This window comes from Myxine glutinosa, chromosome 12 (genome assembly GCF_964187855.1).
Source record: "Myxine glutinosa chromosome 12, kmMyxGlut1.1, whole genome shotgun sequence".
In the NCBI taxonomy this organism is placed as follows: domain Eukaryota; kingdom Metazoa; phylum Chordata; class Myxini; order Myxiniformes; family Myxinidae; genus Myxine; species Myxine glutinosa.
Genome location: NC_136272.1, coordinates 59664882 through 59691276, shown reverse-complemented (window position 1 = coordinate 59691276; position 26395 = coordinate 59664882). Strand labels below are relative to the sequence as shown.

The window sequence follows — 26395 nt, the reverse complement described above, 5'->3', positions numbered from 1 at the left end:
TTGGCACCCCAAATTGACCTGGAGGATGCGATTCAATTGCCAGTCTAAACAGTGGCGCATTGTTGGTTTGTACGGTGGCAAGCCAACTCCCGTTTGAGGTCATGTCACCACGGTGGCAGCTGGATGCGACCTCACTGGCCAATGTCAGGCTGTGAGCGAAGGATGATCAAGGGTGTGGGCATGGTTGTTGAAAAAAGGCCACACAGAAATGCAGAGAGGAGTACAAGTACTTCATCCACTGCTTGATGGAGTACCACTCTGTCCATTGGGCTTGTAACCCTGCCTTACACCTTGCTTAAGGAAACACCATGCAAAGCAAGACCTTCAAGATCATTGGAATCGTCCACCTTGAAGTTGAACATCTGTGCCTCTCACTTTCACATCGCAGACAGATCGGTATTCTCTCAGTCTTCGACCACCTCCTATATGGCCTTGCACCATCTGCCAATTCTGTACTGCCTCCCCACCCCCTTCTGCCCCCCACTCCCTTCTCCCAGGTTTCTGTAGACCACGAGGTCTGCCAGTAACCCCCTTGTGGTGAAACTCCCAAAATCCAGAATCACTGCTCAACTGCTCACCTCCACTCACTCATACCTCTTTTTTTTTTCCACAGCTGTTGAACCAACTTCCTCGGTGTCTTCAAACTCATTCCAACCCCCATTCTCCATCCCTCCTTCCACCCACCTCCCAACATGCACTTTTGAATCTGGTGTAAAATAACGTTTTCAACTCATGTTGCAAATAATATCTGTTTCCCTTTTTTAACATTCCAATTAGTCTGTACAAACACATTACTTTTGGAAATTTAACATTAAAACTCAAAAACGTAACAGTGTAATCGAGCTTTCTGGCTACAAGTTTAAAGTAACACCTCCACTTGCACGTTTCTGCATCTAGATTGTGATGGAAGCCGCCCCCCCCCCCCCCCCTCTCTCTCCTCCAAAACATGCTCAAAACCAAACAGCAAATAAATACATATATATAAAAAGTACATTTTGTGCAATATTGACAATGAAGTAAAGTACACTAGCTATTTACACTTTATTCCATTGGAGAATGGGAAGGGAGGGTGAGAGGTGAATGAGGGGGGAGGGAGGGCAAAATGTACATGTAACGTTTCATTCTGTAGTAGCAATTATCATGACTTCAAAAAAAACCCTAAGCCGCACTTAAAAGGTTATTTATTGGTTGAAGTAATAAAATGGGATAATTATTTCAAGTGGAAAGCTGGGAAATGGATTTGGGTATGTCTCATAATACATTAAGTGAGCAATATGAATGAAGGTCGCTTTGAGCAAAAATGTAAACAAACAAACCTAGACGCAAATGATTTAAAAAATAAAATAAGAGTGAGAACCAAACTACAGACAAGGCAAAGATTAGAATCAAACACAAACTAAGTACCCAAAATGAAGATAAGAAGACTTCAGCGGAACACGTTGTCCAGCAAAATCTCTTTATCTGCCGTGTATCCACTCTGCTTCCACAGCTGCCTCAATCGTTGCAGCTCGATGCCAATTTCCTTTCCAGAGGTGATTCCACGAACACGCAGATCGTGACCGCTGACGGGGAAGCACGGCACTATCCACTGCTGCAGGTCCGAAAGCAGGCTGCGCTCACCTTGGTATTTCAGCAGTTCATAGGTTCGCTCTCGTGTGAGTGGATCACGTGATTGCTGATAAAATACAAGGGCAGTAAATAAACAAACATCCCCCCCCCCCCCCCCCCCCATTCCACCAAAATGCACAGTTTACACAAGCGGCAACAGTAATCCCAAACAACACATTCATAACTGTCAATGCGCTGCCGTTTTTATTTTTAAACATGAGTTGATCCTCCTGGAGTCGGCAAACAACAGGGGGGAAAGGTAAGTCGACAAGGGTTTTAGAGAGGAAAAGTCAAAGAAAAAAAGCAAAACAAAACATGCAAACAGTATTAGGCTATGAGCCAAGGGGGTTGGTCGGTACCATACAGATGGAGTAAGGCTCATTGTGATTTTTAGCAAGATATATGTCCCTAGATATGAAAAAAAAGTGATAGCGGTGTATAACTCTCGGCCATCTCTGTGTTATCACCCGAAATATTATTATACGGCCGCTTCGCTTCGCCAAAAAATGTGATATTTGCTAAAATTGGAATAAATATGTTTTTAAGGACCACAGAGTGCCAATAATTTGGATACTGGATGCCAACTTATATAGTAATAGAAAATAGAACATTTGTGGGGGTTATTTATCAAAATATTGATATAATGACAAAAAATGTTAAATTTAGTGAAAAAGTGGTCGAAATCGCTTCGAGTTCAGAATTCACATTGTACATTTTTGTCAATATTTCAAAAATGAAAACTCCCAGAGTAACATTTGACCCCTCAAAATCTTCGCAAGGAACCACTGCATTGGAATATATCATTACTTTGTAATATGGTGGTTGTTTGGGGCACATATTTTGGCAAAGTTCAAAATATGTTCAACCATACCCCCTAATTTTGATATTTTGGAACGAAACAGCTTTTGAACATTTTAGGTTTATTCGTCTACTACTTTTGGTATCTGTGTAATTTTTGGTATTAGCTAGTATCCTAAAGTAGGTTTGTAACATCAGCTACATTATATTTCACAATGCATGCAAACTTGCTCCACACTCTAGGTTTATCATTATCTCTCGAACAAATACGATCTCGATCTCGATCTCGGCACTCTGTGGTCCTTAAAAACATATTTATTCCAATTTTAGCAAATATCACATTTTTTGGCGAAGCGAAGCGGGCGTATAATAATATTTCGGGTGATAACACAGAGATGGCCGAGAGTTATACACCGCTATCACTTTTTTTCATATCTAGGGACATATATCTTGCTAAAAATCACAATGAGCCTTACTCCATCTGTATGGTACCGACCGGTCAATTTGGGGGGTCTGGCTCATAGCCTATATGACAAGGGCACTGCAAAGGGGAAAAAGGTTCGGCCAAGCAATTTAGTGAGGGTAAAAGAGTGGGAGTGGACAAAATAGGCCGGGGATTAGTGGTTCTAACGTTCAATTTTGTTAAATACATCATTTGAATAAGTGCATTTCATTTTGAATATTAGATCAGCATGTATCAAGTGTAAATCTGCAGTTCCACACTCAATATTCCACCACATACGGCTATTATTTAGCCCAAGGACACAATCATTATCTAACCAATCTCATCTAACCACAATAACTGAAGGATTTCATTATGAGAGTCATTATTTAAAGGGAAAGATCCCTATAAAGAACCACTCAAGCATGCCATTGTTGATCAACCAGGTGATTGAAATGAAGTTCCCGTTACATAATCAGCCATTACAATTGAAGAAACGTGTTTGTAAAGCTGCACATTTAAAAAAAATGAAAGTGATAAGTTTATTTTGATGTTCAGTTTATATATATATATATATATTGTTGGGGTTTTGAGAACCCTGCACTAAGTAAATTGTTGTAAATATACCCTTTGTAAATAATTCCCTTTGTAAATACCTCCATTTCATTGTTAAGATCAAAGGTCGTCCCCTAGTTAGTCAATGAACAACACGTAGCGAACCATAGGCCCTCTTCGTAGTTATTTCATTATTATGTGTTTCAGGTAAGGCTGTGTTTCCAATAGTTGAATCGACGTTGCATTAATCAAATAAGATAGGTCCCTTTCGTTCCCTTCAACACCAGTGCGAATGGTTTTCTACAACACCAGTGCGAATGGTTTTCTACAACACCAGTGCGAATGGTTTTCTACAACACCAGTGCGAATGGTTTTCTACAACACCAGTGTGAATGGTTTTCTATCCTCGATGGCAGTAAGGGTTCTTTTACCAGCAAGCCAGAACTCCATTACGCACGAGGCCAAGGACAGGAAAAAGAGTGCGGAACGCCGAGGAAGAGGCGTGGCCCTGTCATCAACCCGCCAGGGGCGTGGTCGGTAAGCCCTACCGGCCAACCAGCACTGCGGTGAGCGAACCGGTAGGCGTGTTCTCGGAGCTGGCGGCTTGATACGGCCAACAGCAATAAAAGCAACTAAAAGGGACTGCTTCGAGAGAGTCGGTGGAGAATTGGAGTTGGGAGAGAAGATGAGTGATCCCGCTGAAAGAGACAGAGGAGGAAGAGCCGAGAGGACAAAGAGAGGAGTGATCCAGCCGAACCGAAACAGAGAGATGTGAGGGGGTGCTCGTATTGCGGCAGTAGGCCGAGACCCTCTAGGCCCTATTGCCGGTCGGTGAGACGCGAAGCTGTTTGCCGGGTTTCGCCTCGAGCCCGGAGCGTGAACCGCGAGCGTGGACCTCAACGCCTGAACCATCTGCCCCGGACCTTCCTCCCGAACCATCTGCCTGGACTCTTCTCCTCCTGCCATCATTACCATTGCCATTTCTCCCATTCGTGTAAGTGTGTTCGCTCTGTCTGTATTGTCCTGGGGATAAGTTAAGCCTGTATAGTTAAGAATTGCCCTGTGTATCTGCTTTCTCTTCTGTAAATTACTTTCGTTCCTCCTCTTCTTTGGTTTTGTATATTATTAATAAATTCCACCTGTTCCTTCTTATTTTTTGGTTTCATTCTCATCCGATCGCTTTAGTCCCTTCTGTCGATTGAGTACCTGTGGCACGATTTGGCCAACGCTCAGAATCGGGTTTAGTCTCTTGATAACGGCTCGAACCGCGGATTGCTAAACCGCTCGGCAAATACCATCTTGTCCGTGGTTCGAGCGGTACTTGTCTCCCTGTTTTGCGGAGGGATTGATAAAGGTATTCGGGATAACACCTGGACCAATAACCTTGATCAATCCCACCCCGCAAAAGAGCGTTACGAGTACCAGGACCGGTCGGACGGCCAGCTTAACAGGACAATGGGGATTAACCCCCCCTTGCTAACAGGAGTGCCATCCCCCAGATCTGTAACAATATATATATATATATATATATATATATATATATATATATATATATATGTGTGTGTGTGTGTGTGTATATGTATATATACTATACAACCAAAAGCATGCAGACACCCCTTCTAATTAGTGTATTCAGCTGTTTCAGCCACACCTATGGCTGACAGGTGTATATAATCAAGCACACAGCCATGCAATCTCCATGGACAAACATTGGCAGTAAAATGGGCCGTACTGAAGAGCTCAGTGACTTTCAACGTCGCACCGTCATAGGATGCCACCTTTCCAACAAGTCAGTTCATCAAATTTCTGCCCTGCTCAAGCTGCCCTGTCAACTGTAAGTGCTGTTATTGTGAAGTGGAAACGTCTAGGAGCAAGAACAGCTCAGCCGCAAAGTGATAGGCCAGACAAGCTCACAGAACGGGACCGCCGAGTGCTGAAGCGTGTAGCACGTAAAAATAGTCTGTCCTCGGTTGCAACACTCATGACCGAGTTCCAAATTGCCTCAGGAAGCAGCGTCAGCACAACAACTGTTCATCGAAAGCTTCATGAATGGGTTTACATGGCTGAGCAGCCGCACATAAGCCAAAGATCACCATGCACAATGCCAAGCGTCGGCTGGAGTGGTGTAAAGCTCGCCGCCATTGGACTCTGGAATGGTGGAAACACTTTCTCTGGAGTGATGAATCACGTTTCACCATCTGGCAGTCTGACGGACGAATCTGGGGTTGGCAGGTGCCAGGAGAACGCTACCTGCCCGAATGCATAGTGCCAACTGTAAAGTTTGGTGGAGGAGGAATAATGGTCTGGGGCTGTTTTTCCAGGTTCGGGCTGGGCCCTTTAGATCCAGTGAAGGGAAATCTTAACACTACAGCATACAATGACATTCTTGATGATTGTGTGCTTCCAACTTTGTTGCAACAGTTAGGGGAAGGCCCTTTCCTGCTTGAGCATGACAATGCCCCCGTGCACAAAGCGATTTCCATACAGAAATGGTTTGTCAAGATCGGTGTGGAAGAACCTGACTGGCCTGCACAGAGCCCTGACCTCAACCCCAATGAACACCTTTGGGATGAATTGGAACGCCGACTGCGAGCCAGGCCTAATTGCCCAACATCAGTGCCCGACCTCACTAATGCTCTTGTGGCTGAATGGAAGCAAATGCCCGCAGCAATGTTGCAGCATCTCATGGAAAGCCTTCCCAGAAGAGTGGAGGCTGTTAGAGCAGCAAAGGGGGGACCAACTCCATATTAATGCCCACGATTTTGGAATGAGATGTTCGATGTTTGGGTATCCACATACTTTTGGTCATGTAGTGCATCTCCACATGTGGGTGAGTAGATTTCAGGAGATGGAATGGAGACCTACCAGGTGTGTGGGCAAGTATCCTTGGTGTATCGGCGTGTATCTTTTTTTTAATTATCACCTCATCTCGAATTGGAATTCCAGATAAAGTATCGTCATCGTCCACCGTCCTTTCACAAGTCTCCTATTTCAACTTTTCCAGCCAAACCGCTGGGCCGATCCGGCTGAAATTTGGCAGCAAACTTCCACTCCTGACTGGTAACGGGGACTGCAAAGCTCATTCCATTCCTGTCACTTTAAGGAAGTTAAAATGGCAGACTTAGTAAATTCCTTCAAAAATCCTCTTATCCAGACCCACCAGTCAGAATGCTACAAATTTGGGTGACATTAGACCAGGGCCTAGGTAAGCGACAAGTCCAGTGGTCCAAATTTTAATATAATTGTTTCTGCATAGAGATTAAAATTTATTTCAAGACTTTTTCACAGTTCTTCTTTTTTACCCTCCATATGGTAAAAGCATCTAGAACCTCTATATAGTAAAGCCTGAGACATTGCTATTTCATATAAACTAGGGCATGCCCGTACTATATATATATATCTAAAATTATATCCCCCCCCTCTATTTACATGGAATGGTTTGGTCCATTCGCAAAGCCAAAGGCAAAGCGAACGGCTTGCGAGTACGGTGACAATCCCCCCCCTCTATTTACATCAAATGGTTTGGTCCATTCGCAACGACCACAGAACCCCCCCCCTCTATTTACATGAACTGGTTTGGTCCATTCGCAACGCCAAAGCGAACGGCGAACGGCTAAATCGCCATAGCTCGGTAACTACTTGTCCGATTAATTTCAAACCTTGAAAAGGCACATCCTCGGGTCCCCAGCAATATACCTGGCAAGTTTAAAGTATATCGGACCCGTGGTTGTCGAGAAACAGCGGTCACAGACAAACATACAAACATACAAACAAACATACACACAGAGATTAGTGGAATTATAGATAGATAGTTGGCCTCAAAATACATTAAATAGGGATTATGGGATGCTTAAAACCTGAAATTCAACAAAAAAAATTTAAACCACAAAACAAGGAGGCAATATCAGGAAAATGAAAATAAGCTGGCTTATTTGGGGTGTTCCAGGCTGTCTCCATCACACCAAACGGTCCGGTCTGGAGAGGACGCTGGCGTTACTTGTTCGCCGCTTCTCCGACTGGGTCATTGTACATAGTCTGCTTTTCTGGTGGTCATGGCGGCTTTTTGGCCGTTGGGTCTGCTCCCTGCTCGGTCCCGGCTCTGCTCCTGGCTTCGCCTGCCAGGCTCTTCCACTGTTGCCTCAGGCCCACTCCCGGACTGTCCTGCGCCTTGTCTGCCGCTCCGGCCTTTACTGTTTTGCTTGCCGTTTCTCCGACTGGGTCATTGTACATAGTCTGCTTTTCTGGTGGTCGTGGCAGCTTTTTGGCCGTTGGGTCTGCTCCCTGCTCGGTCCCGGCTCTGCTCCTGGCTTCGCCTGCCCGGCTCTTCCACCGTTGCCTCAGGCCCGCTCCCGAACTGTCCTGCGCCTCGTCTGCCACTTCAGCCTTTACTGTCTTGCTCGCCGCTTCTGGCAAACCACTTCCACTGGCAAGGCCTACTCGTCCTCCTCGACCTTGGCCTTGTCCTCATCCCCTTCGCTCCTGCCTGACATGGCTCTAAGGTACTCCGCTGCAAGGCTACTTCTGCTCAACACTTACTCCACCCCATCATGCATCTCTGCAATCAAATACCATGGACTCCTGCGACGACCCAGATATATTCATAGAGGCTCTGGTCGTAAGTTTGTTTACTTACAAACAGGTCACTTCATTCCCGTACTCTGGTCGGCTCAGCGCACTCCCACTCATCGTCCCAGCGCACCTGGTCACAGAAATGCACACGCTCGCACCTCCTGTGTGCAAACCCTGGCTAAATCACCTGAGTTCATCCCCACCGTACAAACAAACATGAAGCTCACTCTGTTCAATATCCGGTCCCTCAACAACAAAAGCCTCATCCTGAACGACTACATTCTGGATAATAAACTGGACTTTCTCTGTCTCACTGAAACCTGGCAACAACCTCTGGACTACTTCTCACTCAACCTCACTACACCCAATGGATATTCATACTTCAATAAACCACGCTCGGAGGGCCGAGGTGGTGGAATTGCCGTAATACACCGACAGGACATCAAGGACATCAAGACCAGCCTCATCTCCATCTCATCTGCTCCATCATTTGAACACCTGGCTTTTAAACTCTCTGGTCACACGCAGTCAGTCATGGCTGTCGTCTACCGCCCTCCCAAACCACACCCATCATTCCTGTCTGACTTCTACTTTCTGACCCAGCTCTGTTCCCTCTCCCCCTCAATCCTCCTCCTCGGTGATTTCAATATCCACATGGACTCCACTGACCCCACAATAACCACTGACTTCACTGATTTACTCACCTGCTTTAACCTCACTCAACATGTCAACTTTCCTACCCATAACCGTGGGCACATTCTGGACCTTGTCTGTTCGACTGGATTAATTTTGCACCATCTCTCTGGCTCTGAACTCACCCTCTCTGACCACTTAGCCATCACTATGACCATCAACATCCCCACCCCAGCACCAAGGCATTATCGCACTATCAACTTCCGTAAGCTAAACGCTCTTTCACCTACCTCATTCTCATCCACCCTCTCTGAAAAAATGTCCACTTCTCCCTTCGTTGACCTCCACACCCCTTCTGACCTCACCGACTACTACAACCACACTCTCTCCTCCTGCCTTGACCAGCTTGCGCCTATAAAAACCAAAACAGTTTCTTTCACCCATTCTGCTCCCTGGTTTACCCCTGAACTCCGCCTGATGAAAACTCGTGCTCGCCAACTTGAAAGACTCCGCAATAAAACAGGTCTCACAATTCACTCCCAAGCCTACAAGGACCATCTACAGCACTACAAAGATGCCCTCTCCCGTGCCCGCTCCGCCTACTACTCTCAAATTATCCACGATGGCTCTGGAAACCCAAAAGCACTCTTCTCTACAATAAACAAACTCCTCAGCCCCCTGAACACCACCACCCAGTCATTCACAGTAGAAAACTGCATCTCCTTCCTTTCATTCTTCCAAAGCAAAATTGACAACATCTATAACAGCTTAACCACCACCGCACCCGCTCCCCCTCAAACCACCTGCCCCCCCTTATCCTGCCAACCCCTGTCTCAGTTCTCCCGTCTCCCCTACTGACCTCTCTGAACTCCTCATAGAAATGAAAACTGCCACCTGCACTCTTGACCCCATCCCCTCCAGCTTTGTCAAGGCCTCCCTTCCTGCTCTCTCTCCACTTATCACTGCAACAATAAACTCCTCCCTGTCTACAGGCATCGTCCCACCATCCCTCAAAATTGCTGCTGTTACCCCCATTCTGAAAAAACCTGGACTAAACCCTGACACCCTAAACAACTTCAGACCCATCTCCAACCTACCCTTTCTGTCAAAAGTTTTGGAACGCGCTGTAGCCACTCAACTCAAACATCACCTCTCTGCCAATAACCTGTATGAAACATTCCAATCCGGATTCCGCTCCAACCACAGTACTGAAACTGCTCTCCTCAAAATCACCAACGACCTTCTCCTCTCCTCCGACGCCGGCAACCTCAGCATTCTCATCCTCCTCGACCTCAGCGCCGCCTTTGACGCCATCAATCACACCATCCTCCTCACCCGACTTGAAACCACCTTTAACATTACCGACACTGCCCTCTCTTGGATCAAATCATACCTCTCTGACAGACGCCAGTTCATCTCCATCAATAACTGCAAATCCCCCACTGCTCCCCTCCCCCAAGGTGTCCCCCAAGGTTCAGTTATTGGCCCCCTCCTCTTCATCCTGTACCTGTCCCCCCCTTGGTCACTTAATCCGCCGTCATGGTCTCCAATTCCACTGCTTCGCCGATGACATCCAGCTTTTCATCTCCACCAAGTCCATCTCCACCGCCACCCACTCTATCCTGACAAACTGCATCACTGAAATAAAATCCTGGCTTCAAATCAACTTCCTCAAACTTAACGATGATAAATCTGAAATAATCATCATTGGCCCAAAAACGCTCACCAAATCCACCCATAACTTTGCCCTCAACATCGACGGTTTCCCAGTATCCACCTCCCCTCACATCCGGAATCTTGGCATCATCTTTGACCAAACCCTCTCCTTCGACAAATACACTAAACAGATCACAAAGACAGCCTTCTTTCACCTGAAAAACATCGCCCGTCTCCGTCCATCCCTCTCCTCCACGGCTGCAGAAACCCTCACCCACGCCTTCATCACCTCCCGTCTGGACTGCTGCAACAGCCTCCTCTATGGTTCACCCTCCATAATCACCAATAAACTCCAATACATTCAGAACTCCGCTGCCCGTCTACTCACCCATTCCCGGACCCAGGACCACATCACCCCCATCCTTTTTAAGCTTCACTGGCTCCCCATCCCCCAGAGAATCCAGTACAAAATCCTCCTCTTGACCTACAAAGCCCTCCATAACCTGGCCCCATCCTACCTGGCTGACCTCCTCTCCAGACACACTCCCACCCGCAACCTCCGCTCTGCTGGTACCAACCTCCTGACCCTCCCCATCCGGACCACATTCAGATCCTGGGGGGACAGGGCCTTCTCAATCGCTGCTCCCACCCTCTGGAACTCACTACCTCACACCATCAGAGACTCCTCCTCACTCACCACATTCAAAACATCACTCAAGACCCACCTGTTCAACACTGCATTCAACATTTAACCCACAGCATTTAACCCCTGACTATCTCTTCTCCTTCTCCTTCTCCTTCCTTTTGCTTTGATTATTTACCTATTGATTTTTGTCTTTTTGCACTTGTTTTTTGTACTCTGTCAAAGCGCCTTTGGGCTTCTTGAAAAGCGCTACATAAAATAAATGTATTATTATTATTATTATTACTAGGGCGTGCCCGTACTATATATATATCTAAAATTATATCCCCCCCCCCTCTATTTACATGAAATGGTTTGGTCCATTCGCAAAGCCAAAGCGAACGGCTTGCGAGTACGGTGACAATCCCCCCCCTCTATTTACATGAAATGGTTTGGTCCATTCGCAAAGCCAAAGCGAACGGCTTGCGAGTACGGTGACCATACCTTGGGAACCACTTGTCCGATTAATTTCAAACCTTGAAAAGGCACATCCTCGGGTCCCCAGCAATATACCTGGCAAGTTTCAAGTATATCGGACCGGTAGTTGTCGAGAAACAGCGGTCGCATACAGACACACAGAGATTACTGGAATTATAGATAGATTACTTAATAAAGCAGAACTTCTCATGACCTTTTCCATAGCTCAATGTTGTACCGCATACCCTTGTACGATGTATCGCATGCCCTTGTATGCTGTTGTACCGCTTACCCTTGTATGCTGTTGTACCGCTTACCCTTGTATGCTGTTGTACCGCTTACCCTTGTATGCTGTTGTACCGCTTACCCTTGTATGATGTTGTACCGCATGTCCTTGTACGATGTTGTACCGCATGTCCTTGTACGATGTTGTACCGCATGTCCTTGTATGATGTTGTACCGCATGTCCTTGTATGATGTTGTCCCGCTTGCCCTTGTATGATGTTGTACCGCATACCCTTGTATGATGTTGTTTAACATACCCTTGTACGATGTTGTTTCACATAACCTTGTACGATGTTGTACCGCATACCCTTGTATGATGTTGTTTCACATAACCTTGTACGATGTTGTACCGCATACCCTTGTATGATGTTGTTTAACATAACCTTGTACGATGTTGTTTCACATAACCTTGTACGATGTTGTTTCACATAACCTTGTACGATGTTGTACCGCATACCCTTGTATGATGTTGTTTAACATAACCTTGTACGATGTTGTTTCACATAACCTTGTACGATGTTGTACCGCATACCCTTGTATGATGTTGTACTGCATACCCTTGTATGATGTTGTACCGCATCCCCTTGTATGATGGTGCACCCATTTCACTCGTGTCTTTCCTAGATGGAGTGGAACCCAAAGCTCAGAACGTCTTTACCATTTCACAACAGAAAGCAGAAGCACAGTATCTGCTGCTGTTTCATTGCAGGTACGATTATGCCGTCTGTTATCGACAACCTAGTTACCCTGCGCTCACGAATCAAAAAGCAGGGCTAGGCATTCGGTTGCGTATGTGCGTAAGTGTGGCGTACGTGCATGTCTGCATTTTAAAAATTCATTTTCTCGGCAATTGTTGGTCCGATTGACACAAAATTTTACCATAGAAGTGCCTCTGCCTGTATAATTTTTTATTCACAATTATGACCTCACAGGTCACGTGGTACAGGATCCATCTTGGGAAAACCGAAAAACGTTGCACCTCGACATCTCCAAAATCGCTCCATGGAAAAAATAGAAACGTGGTTCATTGTAAAGAACTCCGCATGGGGAATAGGTGTCGTTAATGATGACATCATTTGTGCCTTAATTATGATTATGATATAATTCGACAGAGACAACACTTAGTCTCATTAGTTTGAAATTTATTGAGCGTGACCTACACAACAATTATATTGGAGACTAGAACGCCACTCAGGAGAGCGCATACTCCCGCCGTGGGTCAAGTTGGAATAGTACGATTTCACAAAAGTTTGAGGGAGTAGTTCAGTGACAACACAAGACAAGACAACACAAGACAGACACTGCACAGATATATATTTAGAATATATAGAAGATAATGTTAAAGAAAAAACAAGGCAATTTCACTTACATTTTCGGATTCAGCGTTCAATTCTATATAAGTGAGTGTATTTTGAGGCATGTGAGACTTCAAATAAAATTGTAAGCCAGGAAAAACGTTCGTTTCATTCCTTCGGGATACAACATGTGAAACTGGCCCAAACGTCAAAACAAAACTCGCTCATTTTAAGTCGTACAAGCTAATGCGACCACTCATTCTTCTGGGAAGAAACCCGTGCACATGCTTGTCACACTTATAAGTCACCTAAGTCTTTATAAGTTCATCAAATACTGACACCGCGATTGACATTCGCTGAAGTAAATGTTGATATCTCTTCTGAGGTAAAAAAACAACAACAAAAAAACCAGTTTTAAAGCATTATATGTATCAAACGATACATTTTATGAAACGGGGAAACCTAATACACACTTTGGTGGTTTTAAAATGACAGAATATGTCTCTATTAAAAATTTAAAAAAAGAACCTTGAAGACGACGCTGCTAACAAAATACACCGCTCTAACGCATAACCACGAGTTTAAACTACATTTACAACAAATATGAAAACTATTTTCATATGACAATGTTAAATATAGAATATATAGAAGATAATGTAAAAAAAAAAAATGAGCCCTATCTTCCAATGGTAAACAATCCTTCAAAAAATTCCTGGATCCGGAATAATATCCTGAGCTTCACCAAAAACTAATCAATTCTTCCTTATCCCAAGGGCAATCATCCCACCAACTTTCATCCACATCCGTTCAGAACTTTTCCAGATATCTTGTTCACGAACACACGAACACACACACACACGGACACGATCGAATGCATTACTCCCTGGCGGGGGTAAATATAAATGTATAATGTCGTCGCTCACATGGTCTGGCAGCCATATTGGATCAAAGAAAAAAACCCTCCAAAATCAGAAGAGTTGGCTCGCACCAAGTTGACTGCAGAGGGTAAGTATTCTATCAATACCATCTAGTTTTTTTTGTCTAGCTGCCACTTTTTAACAGTACCCCTCCCAAACTTGTTCAGGATGCACATGTGAAGGTGGAGAAATGAGGAAGCACAGAATGAGGAGGCTCATGAATGGATTGAAGAAGGGAACGGGGGTGAAGAAGGGATTAACGCAAACAAGCCATGAAGAAGAGAAAATAATAAATAAATTCCAGACTTACATTTATAAGGTCCTTGTATGGCTCCAATGGATCCTTTTCATCACCAGGACGTATGTCCCTTCGGTATTTCAACAAAAAGATAGCCAGATTCTTCTCTTCACGAGAAATCTTTAAACGAAGGTCGAGCTTTTTCACATCCTCCTGGTTGTTGAACAGCGCCGACAAGATGGTCATCGGCCTGGGCTGAAGGTTGAGACTCCTCTCACAGACCATAAGCATCTCCTCCAAACTTGAGACAGGTAGGCCTATGGAAGACAATATAACAATATCAGAATGACAAACTTGTAAATAAATTCATATGTACATTGTACACGTGACGTTGCCATATCAAGATAGATCTCCCCTCTCCACCACCCCCAGCCCCACATCTCCCCAGCATTCCCCCCAGAATTCAAGTCACCCCCAAAACAACAAAACACTTCCTTCCTACAATTTGAAGGTGGGGAAATATAACTAATACCATACCACATACACGTGATTAAAACTTAAATTTGTGTGGTAAGGGTTCTAAGGGCAAGGTTATACGCTGCCTGGTACTTCTGATAGGAGATGGACATGACCACAGAAGAATGAAATGAATGAATGATCGTTTTCAGGCCATTTTCCCCGCTAGAGCGGGGGTTAGCCTTGCGGGCCCCATGACAATCATGTTTCCCTGTTTGAGGCAATGTTTTTATGGCCGGATGCCCTTCCTGACGCCAACCCTCGGTCGCCTCTTACGATGCGCAGGGATACGGTGTACCTATTCTAAACCGGGGTACACACCGGGATCATTCACCCCAGCAAGCTGGTACTCGATTTGCCGACCTCGGAAGGATGACAGGCCGAGTCAACCCCCCTGGCGTTAATTCAGCGATCGACCGGGATTCGATCCCAGGATCCCAAGCCGGCACCCTAACCGCTAAGCCAACACCAGGCTAAAGATCACAGAAGAAATGCACAATATTTAAAATAGATACAAAATCATAAAAACTGCACGGTGGGGTCAACAACAGACCACCTCTTCCATGTTTATTGCAAAGTTGCTCATTACAGAAACCAGATATGGAGTTTGTATTACAGTGACAATATAACAACAAAGAAAATTACAAGCAATTTAAAAGGTCACGTGAGAAGAAAAACAATGCCAAAAACACAAACTTCAATGAAGACCTCATCATACCAATGCAAGGAGCCACACCCAGTGAATACACAAGGCCGAGCAAGTGTGAGACATGATTTCCCAAAAGGGTTTTCTTGACCTCCAACCAGATGCGCTCTCCGGAAATATTGGCCAGACCTCTGGCATTTTCCCGAATGGCCGACAGCGTTTTCTCTTCATGCTGCTCAACATCTGCAGCCACCATGCCATAAAACCTGACACGCAATTAGCGAATTAACAAATGTTGTCAATCTGAATGTTACCAATTCTACGAATTGACATTGAAGCCTGCAACCAACAACTGTGTTAATTACACAAACCTCAAAGACACGTATTATTAGAGTATACACAGTATCGCAATTCAGGACCACACCGGAAAAATATTGAGGAATATTCAAATGAATTAACAGAATGGAATTGAGAAAGGCAAAGGTGTACCGGCCTCTGTCTAAATAAATCTGTCTGTCTGCCTACCTTACCCTGCCCGAGCGTCTGCACATCCACTGTACGCAGTCTGCAAATGATACATGTTTACCTCCGCCACCAAAGGTGGATGGAGGTTATGTTTTCACCCCTGTCTGTCTGTTTGTCCATGTGTGAACAAAATATCTCAAAAAGTTGTGGACGGATTTGGACGAAACTTGGTGGACCTGTTGGGTGTCTGACAAGGACAATTCGATTCGATTTTGGTGAAGATCTGAATATGGATTCGGATATGATAATTATTTAATTTTTAAGTGATTCTTCACCATTGGGAGATTGGGCCAAAAACGATACATAGCAAAATATCTTTAAAAGTTATGGATGGATTTGGTCGAAACTTGTTGGACAGGTTTTGTGTGTGACAAGCTATAATCGATTCCATTTTGGTGAAGATCCGGATCCAATTAGTAGAATTTTTTAAGTGATTCTTCACCATTGAGTGATATGGCCAACCAGGCTGAGGTATGCTCTCTACTGAGTGCCGTTCTAGTTATGACTGCTACCACTCACTGTACATTGGTAATAAATGACGAAAACCCCACAAGCAATTGTATAATTATACCACCATAAAACTGAGAAACACCAGCAACCTTGGAGGAGCGATCGTACCGTGGCACGATCATGTGTCGTGTGGTCTCGTGACCCTCCGCGAGCAGTGGCAACGCTCCATCGGGCAACCTTTGTTCATGGATATTTTTGTTTATGAGCTTTGTGTTATATCAGTAACAAAAATTTTTTTTTAGCTTTCTCACACAACCTGGAAGTACTAAACATTTATACGAGTGAGCGAGTCAGGGGTTAGAAAGAGCATTAAATAGATAATACAGTCGGACCCCGAAATTATTGAGGAATAAAACACGCATTTTAAGGCCATTTTCCCTGCTGGAGCAGGGGTTAGCCTTGCGGGCCCCATGACAATATACTGGAAAATACATTCCTGGAAAATGCCATGTCGGAATGGCAAATGTGGGGCATTGTTTCAATGGGAAAAGGGGGGAGGGAGGGCAGGTTCCCAGCAGTTCTTGATTCATGGAAAATCCCGCGAACGTCGAGGAAAATCCGCGAACGTCGAGGAAAATCCGCGAACGTCGAGGAAAATCCACGAATGTCGAGGAAAATCCGCGAACGTCCAGGAAAATCCGCGAACGTCCAGGAAAATCCGCGAACGTCCAGGAAAATCCGTGAACGTCGAGGAAAATCCGCGAACGTCGAGGAAAATCCGCGAACGTCGAGGAAAATCCGCGAACGTCGAGGAAAATCCACGAACGTCGAGGAAAATCCACGAATGTCAGGGAATTGTTTCAATGGGGAAAAGGGGGAGAGCTAATTGCACTAATAGATGTGGTGGAGGATTTTCATTCTGTACAGTAACTGACAAGATCATGTGGCGGATGATGTGTGATGCACCTGGTGGGATATCCTGCAAAGCTATGTTCACAGTGTGAATGGTGGGATATCACGCGAAGCTCGCTTATAGCGTTGCTAAAATATTTTTATGTGGCCGCAAAAAGCCATTAAAATGTGTAGCACACGGCCGCATATGAGAAGCAGATCATGCTCGCAGCTCGTGGAAGATATATTTTTTGCTCATGTCCCGTTGCTTTGTGCGTGGCTGGTGGAAGATATGTTTTAGAACTGTGTCATGCTCACGGCTCATGGAATCTTTAGCTGCGACGAGCAGCTCTATGAGAGGACCACGTTGTTGTTCTTGTTGTTGGGGTGCCTTTTTGAATAGCGCATGCGCATACACTCGGACGTGCGTTGGTATGAGGTAAGAACATCGCGGAATAAAATCGCGATTTGTTTGAAGAAACCAGAATACATTTAGCAACAAAGACAACATGAATGTTTTAATATCAATCTCGTTTCACAGAACTTGACACAAATTAGGTGTAATTATTGAATGGCGCATGTGCATACACTCTGACTTCTCCTACCGACCAAGCCTGTTTCAAATTATCCCTCTGCCACCCAGAATTAACATTAACTAGGGCATGCCCGTACTATATATATATCTAAAATTATGTCCCCCCCCCCCCCTCTATTTACATGAAATGGTTTGGTCCATTCGCAAAGCCAAAGCCAAAGCGAACGGCTTGCGAGTACGGTGACAATCCCCCCCCCCCCCTCTATTTACATGAAATGGTTTGGTCCATTCGCAACGACCACAGAACCCCCCCCCCCCCCTCTATTTACATGAAATGGTTTGGTCCATTCGCAACGCCAAAGCGAACGGCGAACGGCTAAATCGCCATAGCTCGGTAACTACTTGTCCGATTAATTTCAAACCTTGAAAAGGCACATCCTCGGGTCCCCAGCAATATACCTGGCAAGTTTCAAGTATATCGGACCCGTGGTTGTCGAGAAACAGCGGTCACAGACAAACACACACACACACACACACACACACACACACACACACACACACACACACACACACACACACACACACACACACACACACACACACACACACACACACACACACACACACTACTGGAATTATAGATAGATAAATAACATTAATGAATTAACATTAACATTAACAGAAATAACATTCACATCCATACATTATATGTAATCAGTTGATGAAGCATGTTGCGTCGCAAAACAAAGGACAAGACCATAACTGAAAGACAAAGACGCTAGTGCATGCGTATAATTTAATGACTGGTCGAATTTGGTAGCGCATATTGCAACGGATATCCTCATGATTCTACACGTCGCAGCTGGTGACCACACTGTGGTCATTTTTCTCTTGTTTTAATTTGGGTCCGTGAAAAAGCAGGACACAGGGCCGCGAATGTAGAAGCAGGTCGCACTTTGTCAACCGCGAATATGCAGAACCTGCAAATGTCGGGGTACGACTGTGCTTTAAAACCTGTAGGGAACTTTTGATCCTACCTGAAGTATCTGAGGATACGAAGGTAGTCTTCTTGGATCCGCTTCTCGGGGTCACCAACAAATCTGACCCTCTTGTTATGCAAATCCTGAAGGCCATTAAAGTAATCGTAAAGATTTCCATCCAGGTCTGGGGTGTGGGGTGGGGAGTGAGAGAATCCACGAGATGATAATATAAAAGTTTCCTGGAAATGATCAGTGCAAATACAGCAAAAAAAAAACAGGGACGAGTAGCAAAAGTGACCGGAAAACCCCACCCCATCCCTACAAGTGCAAGAGCAAAAATTTATGCAAAAATCACAAGATTGAAATAAACTCACCAACAGCATTATTACCTCTGCCACCAAAGGTGGATGGAGGTTATGTTTTCACCCCTGTCTGTTTGTCTGTAAGTTTGTCTGTGAACAAAATATCTCAAAAAGTTGTAGACGGATTCGGACGAAATTTGCCAGAGATGTAGCGTATGTGACAAGGACGGAATGATTAGATTTTGGTGAAGATCCGGATTCGGATCCGGATACTAGAATTTTAAAAGCGATTCTTCACCATTGGGAGATAGGGCCAAAAACGATGCATTGCAAGATATCTCAAAACGTTGTGGACGGATTTGGACGAAACTTGGTGGACCAGTGGGTGTCTAACAAGGACGATTCGATTTTGGTGAAGATCTGAATATGGATTCGGATATAAGATTTTTTTTTTTTAAAGCGATTCTTCACCATTGAGTGATATGGCCAACCAGGCAGAGGAGTGCCATTCTAGTTTAGTTTTTGTGATACTCTTCAGGGTCCAAAATTGCAGTTGCAAACTTGCACAAATCTGGATTTTTGATGGTGCATGTCGAACTTCCAAACTGCGTGCAGTGTACACATAAAAGAAAACGCCCATTTTGTTGACAAGTAACCCAATAACTTTCCATTCTGATTTATTTACCACTCTCATTGATGTGGGAACATCCGTAATCGCTGATACGGACAACCCACCCTAAATTCAATGGACACAGACAACCCACACCATTTTTTTTTTGACCCCTGCTCTTTGGAAAATATTTTTTCTTTGAATTTTCAGAAAAACTTTACAAACATATCCGAGTAATAATTTACCTGTTGAGGTGTTTCTATAGTGATCTTGAGAACCATTATTTTTATTTTCCCCACAAATCAAAATATAATTTCAGACGACTTCAGACATCACGATATATTTTGTGGGGTGGGGGCGAGGAGGAGGCGGATGGGGATAGGAAGCGGGGATTGGGCACCTAAGAACATAGAGTTGATGGTGAGATCTCTTCGTTCAGCATCCGTCACCCAGTCTTTCGTGAACTCGACTTTGGCATGCCTACCATCTGTTTGCATGTCCACCCTCAGAGTTGTGATTTCAAAATTCTCTTCACAAACCTACATGCAAACACAAGGACAGCAAAGCACACATGAGATAAAGGGCATGTTGGGACTTGGTAACAAAAAAATAGCTTCGTAACCGGTTCGGTAATTTTGCCAAAAACTTTTCTTTTTTTTTAATTTGTATATTTACCACGTTCACCACTGAAAGCTAATTGGTGAAGAAAACCGCATGAGCAGTCAGCCATATTGTGGTGACTTTCTATTTGCATACCAAGTTTCCTATGGAGGGTATAGAATGCATATGTTTACACATGCTTTAAAAATTTTTTTTATACAAGATCGAGGCTCGTGTAAGAGCTAACATTAATCACAAAAAGACAAGCTGACACGTAAAACATAAGATAAAGGGAGCGGGAGACAAGATGGGGAGAGAAGAGAGAGGGAAGCACACAAGTACATTTGAGAGCAGGCACATCGGGAGATCTGTGGGAGGGAGAGGGCATGGGGGGAGGAGGCACGGGAATGGGGGTGGGGGGGGGGGAGGTATAAAACACGTGTACACTGCTAGGACTTCCAGGAAAGAAGTTGGTATTTCAAAAAGGTGGATCTGGGGTGAATTAACGGGGGTAGAATAGATCAAGGTTTTGGATGGGGGAAGATAAGAGATGGTGGTGAACAGCTGTTTTAAAGACCTGGAGGGTGGAGTGGGATTGAATAGAGTGAGGGAGTTTGTTCCAGAGGCGGGAGAAAAGAGGAATGAAAGTGAAGGTGAATAGAGAGTCTTGATTTTGGCAGTTTAACCATACAAGGGTTGCTAGCAGATCTTGTGTGACCTGTAGGAATATTTGGGGGACAGAGCACAAACAGAGCTGGAGGAGCTAGGCCAGAGAGGAGTCGGTAGAAGACAGAAGTATAATGTTGTTGAAGTTGAAGTATAATGTATAAGTATGAAGTATAATGTTGTTCAAGTTAATTATTATTCATGTTGAAGTATAATGGTGCAGTATGACTTGGCCTATGTAAGAATCGTTCAGGTTACTTAAGCAAATGCAATGACTCGCCCAAAAACATCCAGGAAAGCAACTTACAGCTCTCGCACATTTTACAAATACGAGTCTTCATGGAACTGGAAATTTTGTTGCGACTACGTTTTCACGCTGAGCAACATGAAAATGTGTTTGAAAGTTTTAAATTTTGCAGAGTGAGCACAAGAGACATAAGAATGTCAACGATGTTTATTATGTGAAACCCTGGCAAAAGTTTACGGAGGAATAAAATAACTTGCGGTGCAACTGGAATTGAAGAGAAACAGATATCATCATACTTTATTATACACCAAGGTTTACAAATCTGGTACAAATCATGTGGAACAAATGTAAAACTTAAGTTATAAAACTTGTTATAAAATGAAGCATTGGACAGAACCAATGAAATCATCATAAGTATATTATTTGACTGTAGATTTGACAGTTGGTCTGTCGCTCTGAAGCTGTGTTTGTCCAGGGTGGAGCTTCGGTGGCCTGACCCCGCCCACAATTCTAACCTCAAAGAAAAATATAATCGCCACCATTTTGGTCGCTACTTGTATGCCTCAGAGGCCCCGGTTCTATATTTAAAAGCTGAACAACACATGTTCCATCATGAAATAAAGGTATGTGTTTAGGAAACAAAGGTATGCTTTGATTACAAACGATGCAGAGGAAATACGGTAACGCATGTTTTGTTCAGGAGCGATCAAGGCAGCGGTTTATTAAACACCACCCAAAGAAAACTTTCCCACAATCAAGAGCGGTCCACCCGCAACCCCTCCTCATGAAACTCAAAACCCAGAACCACTGCTCACCTCCACTCATTTGTTCCTCTTTTTCCCCACCTTGGAACAAACTTCCAGACTCTTCTTCAATCTTTCTTCCCTTCAGATCTTCAAGAGAGCTGTTCACCTCCATCACGGATCATCCCCTATCTAAAGCGATGATCTTTTCTACACCCGTTTAAACCACTCGTTTCTGGATTCCCTACAACCTGGATCCTACAACCTACACCCTACAACCTACAACCTACAAACCCTACATTCCCTACATTCCCATTCCCTACCCCTCCCCTACCCTACATTCCCTACCCCGAACAATTCCCTACCCCTCCCCTACCCCGAACAACGTGTCGTCTATTATGAAAGAAAGGTCATGAACAAAAGAAAATCGTCATGATTAATATTTGAAGTCTTTAATCCCACTATAAATTTGCAATTGGTCACTGGCTTTGACACCAATACAAATTTTACGATGGACCTAATCTTGGCATCAAAAAACGACATAAATCGAACAAATCGTTTCAAACAGAGTGCCGTGCCCCCATTAGAGCGTTTAAATTGGATCAGATGTGCCAATAAATGTGAATTATTTCTCCCAGATTGTTGGCCAGATGCCAGAAGACGACATTTGCATTTTTGCTGGATTTTCCTAAAACTGTTTAATACAATTCCATGCACGCACGGGCAACTTCAGTTGTAACTAAAAAATTCCAACCTGTGCTTTTGATTTTCACCCGAGTTTTCAAGGCTGAATAGTATGTGAATACAGGATTTACAAACAAACTGTTGTTTAAAAATATATAAATTGTATACTAAGTCGAGGCTCGTGTAACAGCTAACACATAAAACATATAATAAAGGGAGCAGGAGACAAGAGGGGGAGAATGAGAGGGAAGCACGACAACAGTATATAACAGTGACATCGGGAGATCTGTGGAAGGGAGAGGACTGGGGCGGGTTACATGGGATAAACAAGATGGACGCTACAGGGACTTTCAGGAAAGAAGACGGGATTTGAAAAAGGTGGATTTGGGGTGGATTAACGGGGATAGAAAACCAAGTTTTGGATGGGGGAAGATAAGAGATGGTGGTGAACAGCTGTTTTGAAGACCCGAAGGGAGGAGTGGGATTGAAGTTGTTTCACTTGTGCATGGACATTCACATGTATGAAATAAATTAGTCCATGTGGCAAGTTGGAGGCGACGAAAAGCAGGTCGATAGGAATCAAAAACGGGTTTTATTTCATGTATTTACTTTTACCAAATGTGGTAAAAACACTTCAATTCACCGTCAGTGACAGAAAATACACCAGAATACCAAGATAGCCATTTATTGACGAGTAGTGATAACGAGGTTCCAAGTAAGAGAATTTCACAATCGACGATTGTGTGTCAAATATGTAATGATCAGCGTAAGAATATCCTTTCGCTTTTATGAGTGTGAGGGGAGAGGGGCAAACAGTGTTTCAGTGGTAGCAAAGATGGGATAGAATTTAGAGGAGGAGCCGGAGACTTTGTGGATGGGTGAGGGGGGGGGGGGGGGGAGAGTGAAGATGGGAGAGAATTTGGAGGAGTAGGTTGAGACTTTAGGGGAGGGGGAAGGGGATGAGGAATTGTGGTGGAAGGGGGGTAGCGGGGTATTGGGGAGTGGATTGAAGCCTTTGGGTTGGGAAGGGGAAGTTTGAGGGCTTGGGACTTGGTAGGGGGGCTTGATGACTGGCGCTTGTCCCCCCCGAAGACCACTGGCCCTAAACTCACCTTCCCCCCCCCCCCCCCCTCCCTCCGCAGGACCACCGACAAAGATGAAAACACCCCGATGCACGAACTGGCTTCATGCTGATCCTATGTATCAGGTCTGGATGTAATCAAATCAGAACTCTCTCTGGGCTCTGTCCCCCAAATATTCCTACAGGTCGCACAAGATCTGCCAGCAACCCTCTTATAGTTAAACTGCCAAAATCAAAACTCTCTGCTCACCTTCAATCCTTCATTCCGTTCATTCCTCTTTTCTCCTGCCTCTGGAACAAACTTCCTCACTCCCTTCAATCCCACTCCTCCCTCCAGGTCTTTAAAACGGCTGTTCACCACCATCTCTTATCTTCCCCCATCCAAAACCTTGATCTTTTCTACCCCCGCTAATTTCACCCCAGATCCACTTTTTTGAGAAATACCGACTTCTTTCCTGGAAGTCCTAGCAGTGTCCATGTGTTTTATACCTCTCCCACCCCCCTCCCCCTTCCCATGCCTCGTCCCCCCAAGCCCTCTCCCTCCCACAGATCTCCCGTTGTCCCTGTTCTCTACTGTTGTACTTGTGTACTTCCCTTTCTCTCCCCATCTGGTCTCCCGCTCCCTTTATAATATGTTTTTTATGTGTCAGTTTTTTTTTTTGATTAATGTTAGCTCTTTCACGAGCCTCGATCCTGTGTACGAAGTACCAAAGCACATCTGTTCTATTATTCGTAAACCACAGGCTTGGAGGTTTGGAGTGGGCAGGGGATTGACGTCTCCAGCTTGGAAGGGTGAGGACGTGGGGTTTGAGAGGGGGGGTTGATGACCAAGTCACAATGTGCATTGCGTGGATGTTCCGCGGGTCCCGGCCAGCAATAGATATTGCACCAAGCGGACCAAGTGGCAGGTTTGCAAAAGTAATAACAATAATGATGGTGATAAAATGGGGACGTGTAAAGGCCATCAATTACACGGAAGGTATTACACAGACAAAAATCACAAAATGCAGTGTAAAGGTCCAGAGAAACATCGTCTACGTGTAAAGGTAGAAACCTTTCTCGAGCTAAAACGCACGGATTAACTGCGGATCCGTGGGAATAAAAATAAAACATGAGGGAAAGGAAGATAGAAAAAGATGCTTGCCCGAGCAGTGACGGTGCCATGCTTCTCCCCAATGGCATTGATGATGCGAATACCCTCAGAGGAGAGCATCGCTTTCATCTCCTGTGGCAAAGCTGTCGTGGCAAAGTCCACATCGTGCGGCTGCTTGCCACTGAGGAGATCTCGCACGGCACCGCCAGCAATACGAAGCTCAAAGTGGTGCTTGGTAAACAACTCTGTTAAAGCAAGTGGACACACGATTAAAGTCATTCATGTACAAGTCACCAAATCACACAATTTAAACACACAGCAAATAATCATGTTTCTGATGACGCAGGTCATGCAGAAAGTAAAACGGGTAGTCTTAACAGGTAGTCATGTTCGGAGTTCGCCAGAGGTTTGTCTCGAGTGATTACCTGAACTGTGAAGCCGCCACAACATGTTCATAGCAATGGATTTGAGGTTTGTAAAGCAGCGTTGTGTTCAACAGAGCAATGACAATAATAGTACAAACACTTGGTTACACGAAGTCCTTCACAAAATGTATTTGAAGCATTCCATGCTGTTTGTGAATGAACGGATCGCATCAATTATTGCTTACAGGTGTTCAAGCGGAGGTGAGGTGTGGCTTAAATTAAGGGAAGTCATTCACTTCACATGTACAAGTATATATTGGCAGCATTTAGGGAAGAGCTGTTACACATAAATCACATAAATCACACACACACACACACACACACACACACACACACACACACACACACACACACACACACACACACACACACACACACACACACACACACACACACACACACACCTGCGAGGACTCCGTCACACACACACACCTGGGAGGACTCCGTCACACACACACACCTGGGAGGACTCCGTCACACACACACACCTCGGAGGACTCCGTCACACACACACACCTCGGAGGACTCCGTCACACACACACACCTCGGAGGACTCCGTCACACACACACCTCGGAGGACTCCGTCACACACACACCTGGGAGGACTCCGTTCCAGTCCACCTTCTGAAACCCGTATATGGCGATAACATTAACAACCAATGTGAATACTACAAACGAACTACAGTAGGAGTCTGTCCGGGCTCAATGACGATCCGGAAATGATCCCTCGGAACAAACGATGAAAACAACAAAACTTTGTCTCACCATGAATCGTGATTATTTACCGAAACGGAAGGGGGTCCTGGGGGTCCTGAGGTCCTGGGGGTCCTGGGGGTCCTCCGTTCCACATTGAAAACCCACAAATGCAGATTACAACCGAAGACAATAAAACGTATTTTCTAATCTCATGGGGTAAACTAAACCCAAGTTACGGACAGTAAGATTACAAAGAAGCAGATTTGTGTGAACGATTATGGAATCATTGTTACCGGCGATCTGTTTGAGGCCTTCGGTGAACAAGGCCTGGAATTGCTCCGTGTCGAGCCGCAAGGCCGCTGGAGGGTGGCTCATAGCGACACACAGTCCTCTCCGGAAAAGGTGCTTCCACATCAGGTAGACCACCTATGGAACAACCATTAGCCGCTGGATCATTTCATATGAATATAGAGCAATCCCTACCAAACGTGCGACTATCAAAACGCCTCAAAGCGGAAATGAAGCTGCTTCCTTACCGGACATACGTCATCACATAAACAAACGCTACTTCAGGCGTATAGTTGTTGTAGAAGTTGTTTTTCTTGTTGTT

At 44.7% G+C, this 26395-nt stretch overlaps 1 protein-coding gene across 1 annotated transcript; it reads right to left on the bottom strand.

Annotated features, from left to right (window-relative positions):
- Positions 1-1164: 1164 nt before the first annotated feature.
- TRNT1 (tRNA nucleotidyl transferase 1) lies at positions 1165-26395 on the bottom strand. Its single transcript, XM_068131758.2, has 8 exons — positions 26322-26395; positions 26079-26211; positions 24716-24909; positions 19951-20089; positions 18696-18822; positions 15330-15523; positions 14168-14412; positions 1165-1675 (listed from the first exon to the last, which is right to left on the bottom strand). Exons 2-8 carry the CDS (start codon positions 26197-26199, stop codon positions 1427-1429), a joined length of 1269 nt encoding a protein of 422 aa, XP_067987859.1. The 5' UTR covers positions 26200-26211; positions 26322-26395; the 3' UTR covers positions 1165-1426.

Bases quoted from the DNA above. Each gene is read 5' to 3' on its own strand.
- TRNT1 (XM_068131758.2), bottom strand. From the start codon at position 26,199: ATGTGGAAGCACCTTTTCCGGAGAGGACTGTGTGTCGCTATGAGCCAC. The intron at 18,823-19,950 runs GTGCCCAATCCC...CCCACACCCCAG, and splicing joins CATCAACTCTATGTTCTTAG to ACCTGGATGGAAATCTTTAC. The intron at 15,524-18,695 runs GTAGGATCAAAA...ATTGCGTGTCAG, and splicing joins CGTATCCTCAGATACTTCAG to GTTTTATGGCATGGTGGCTG.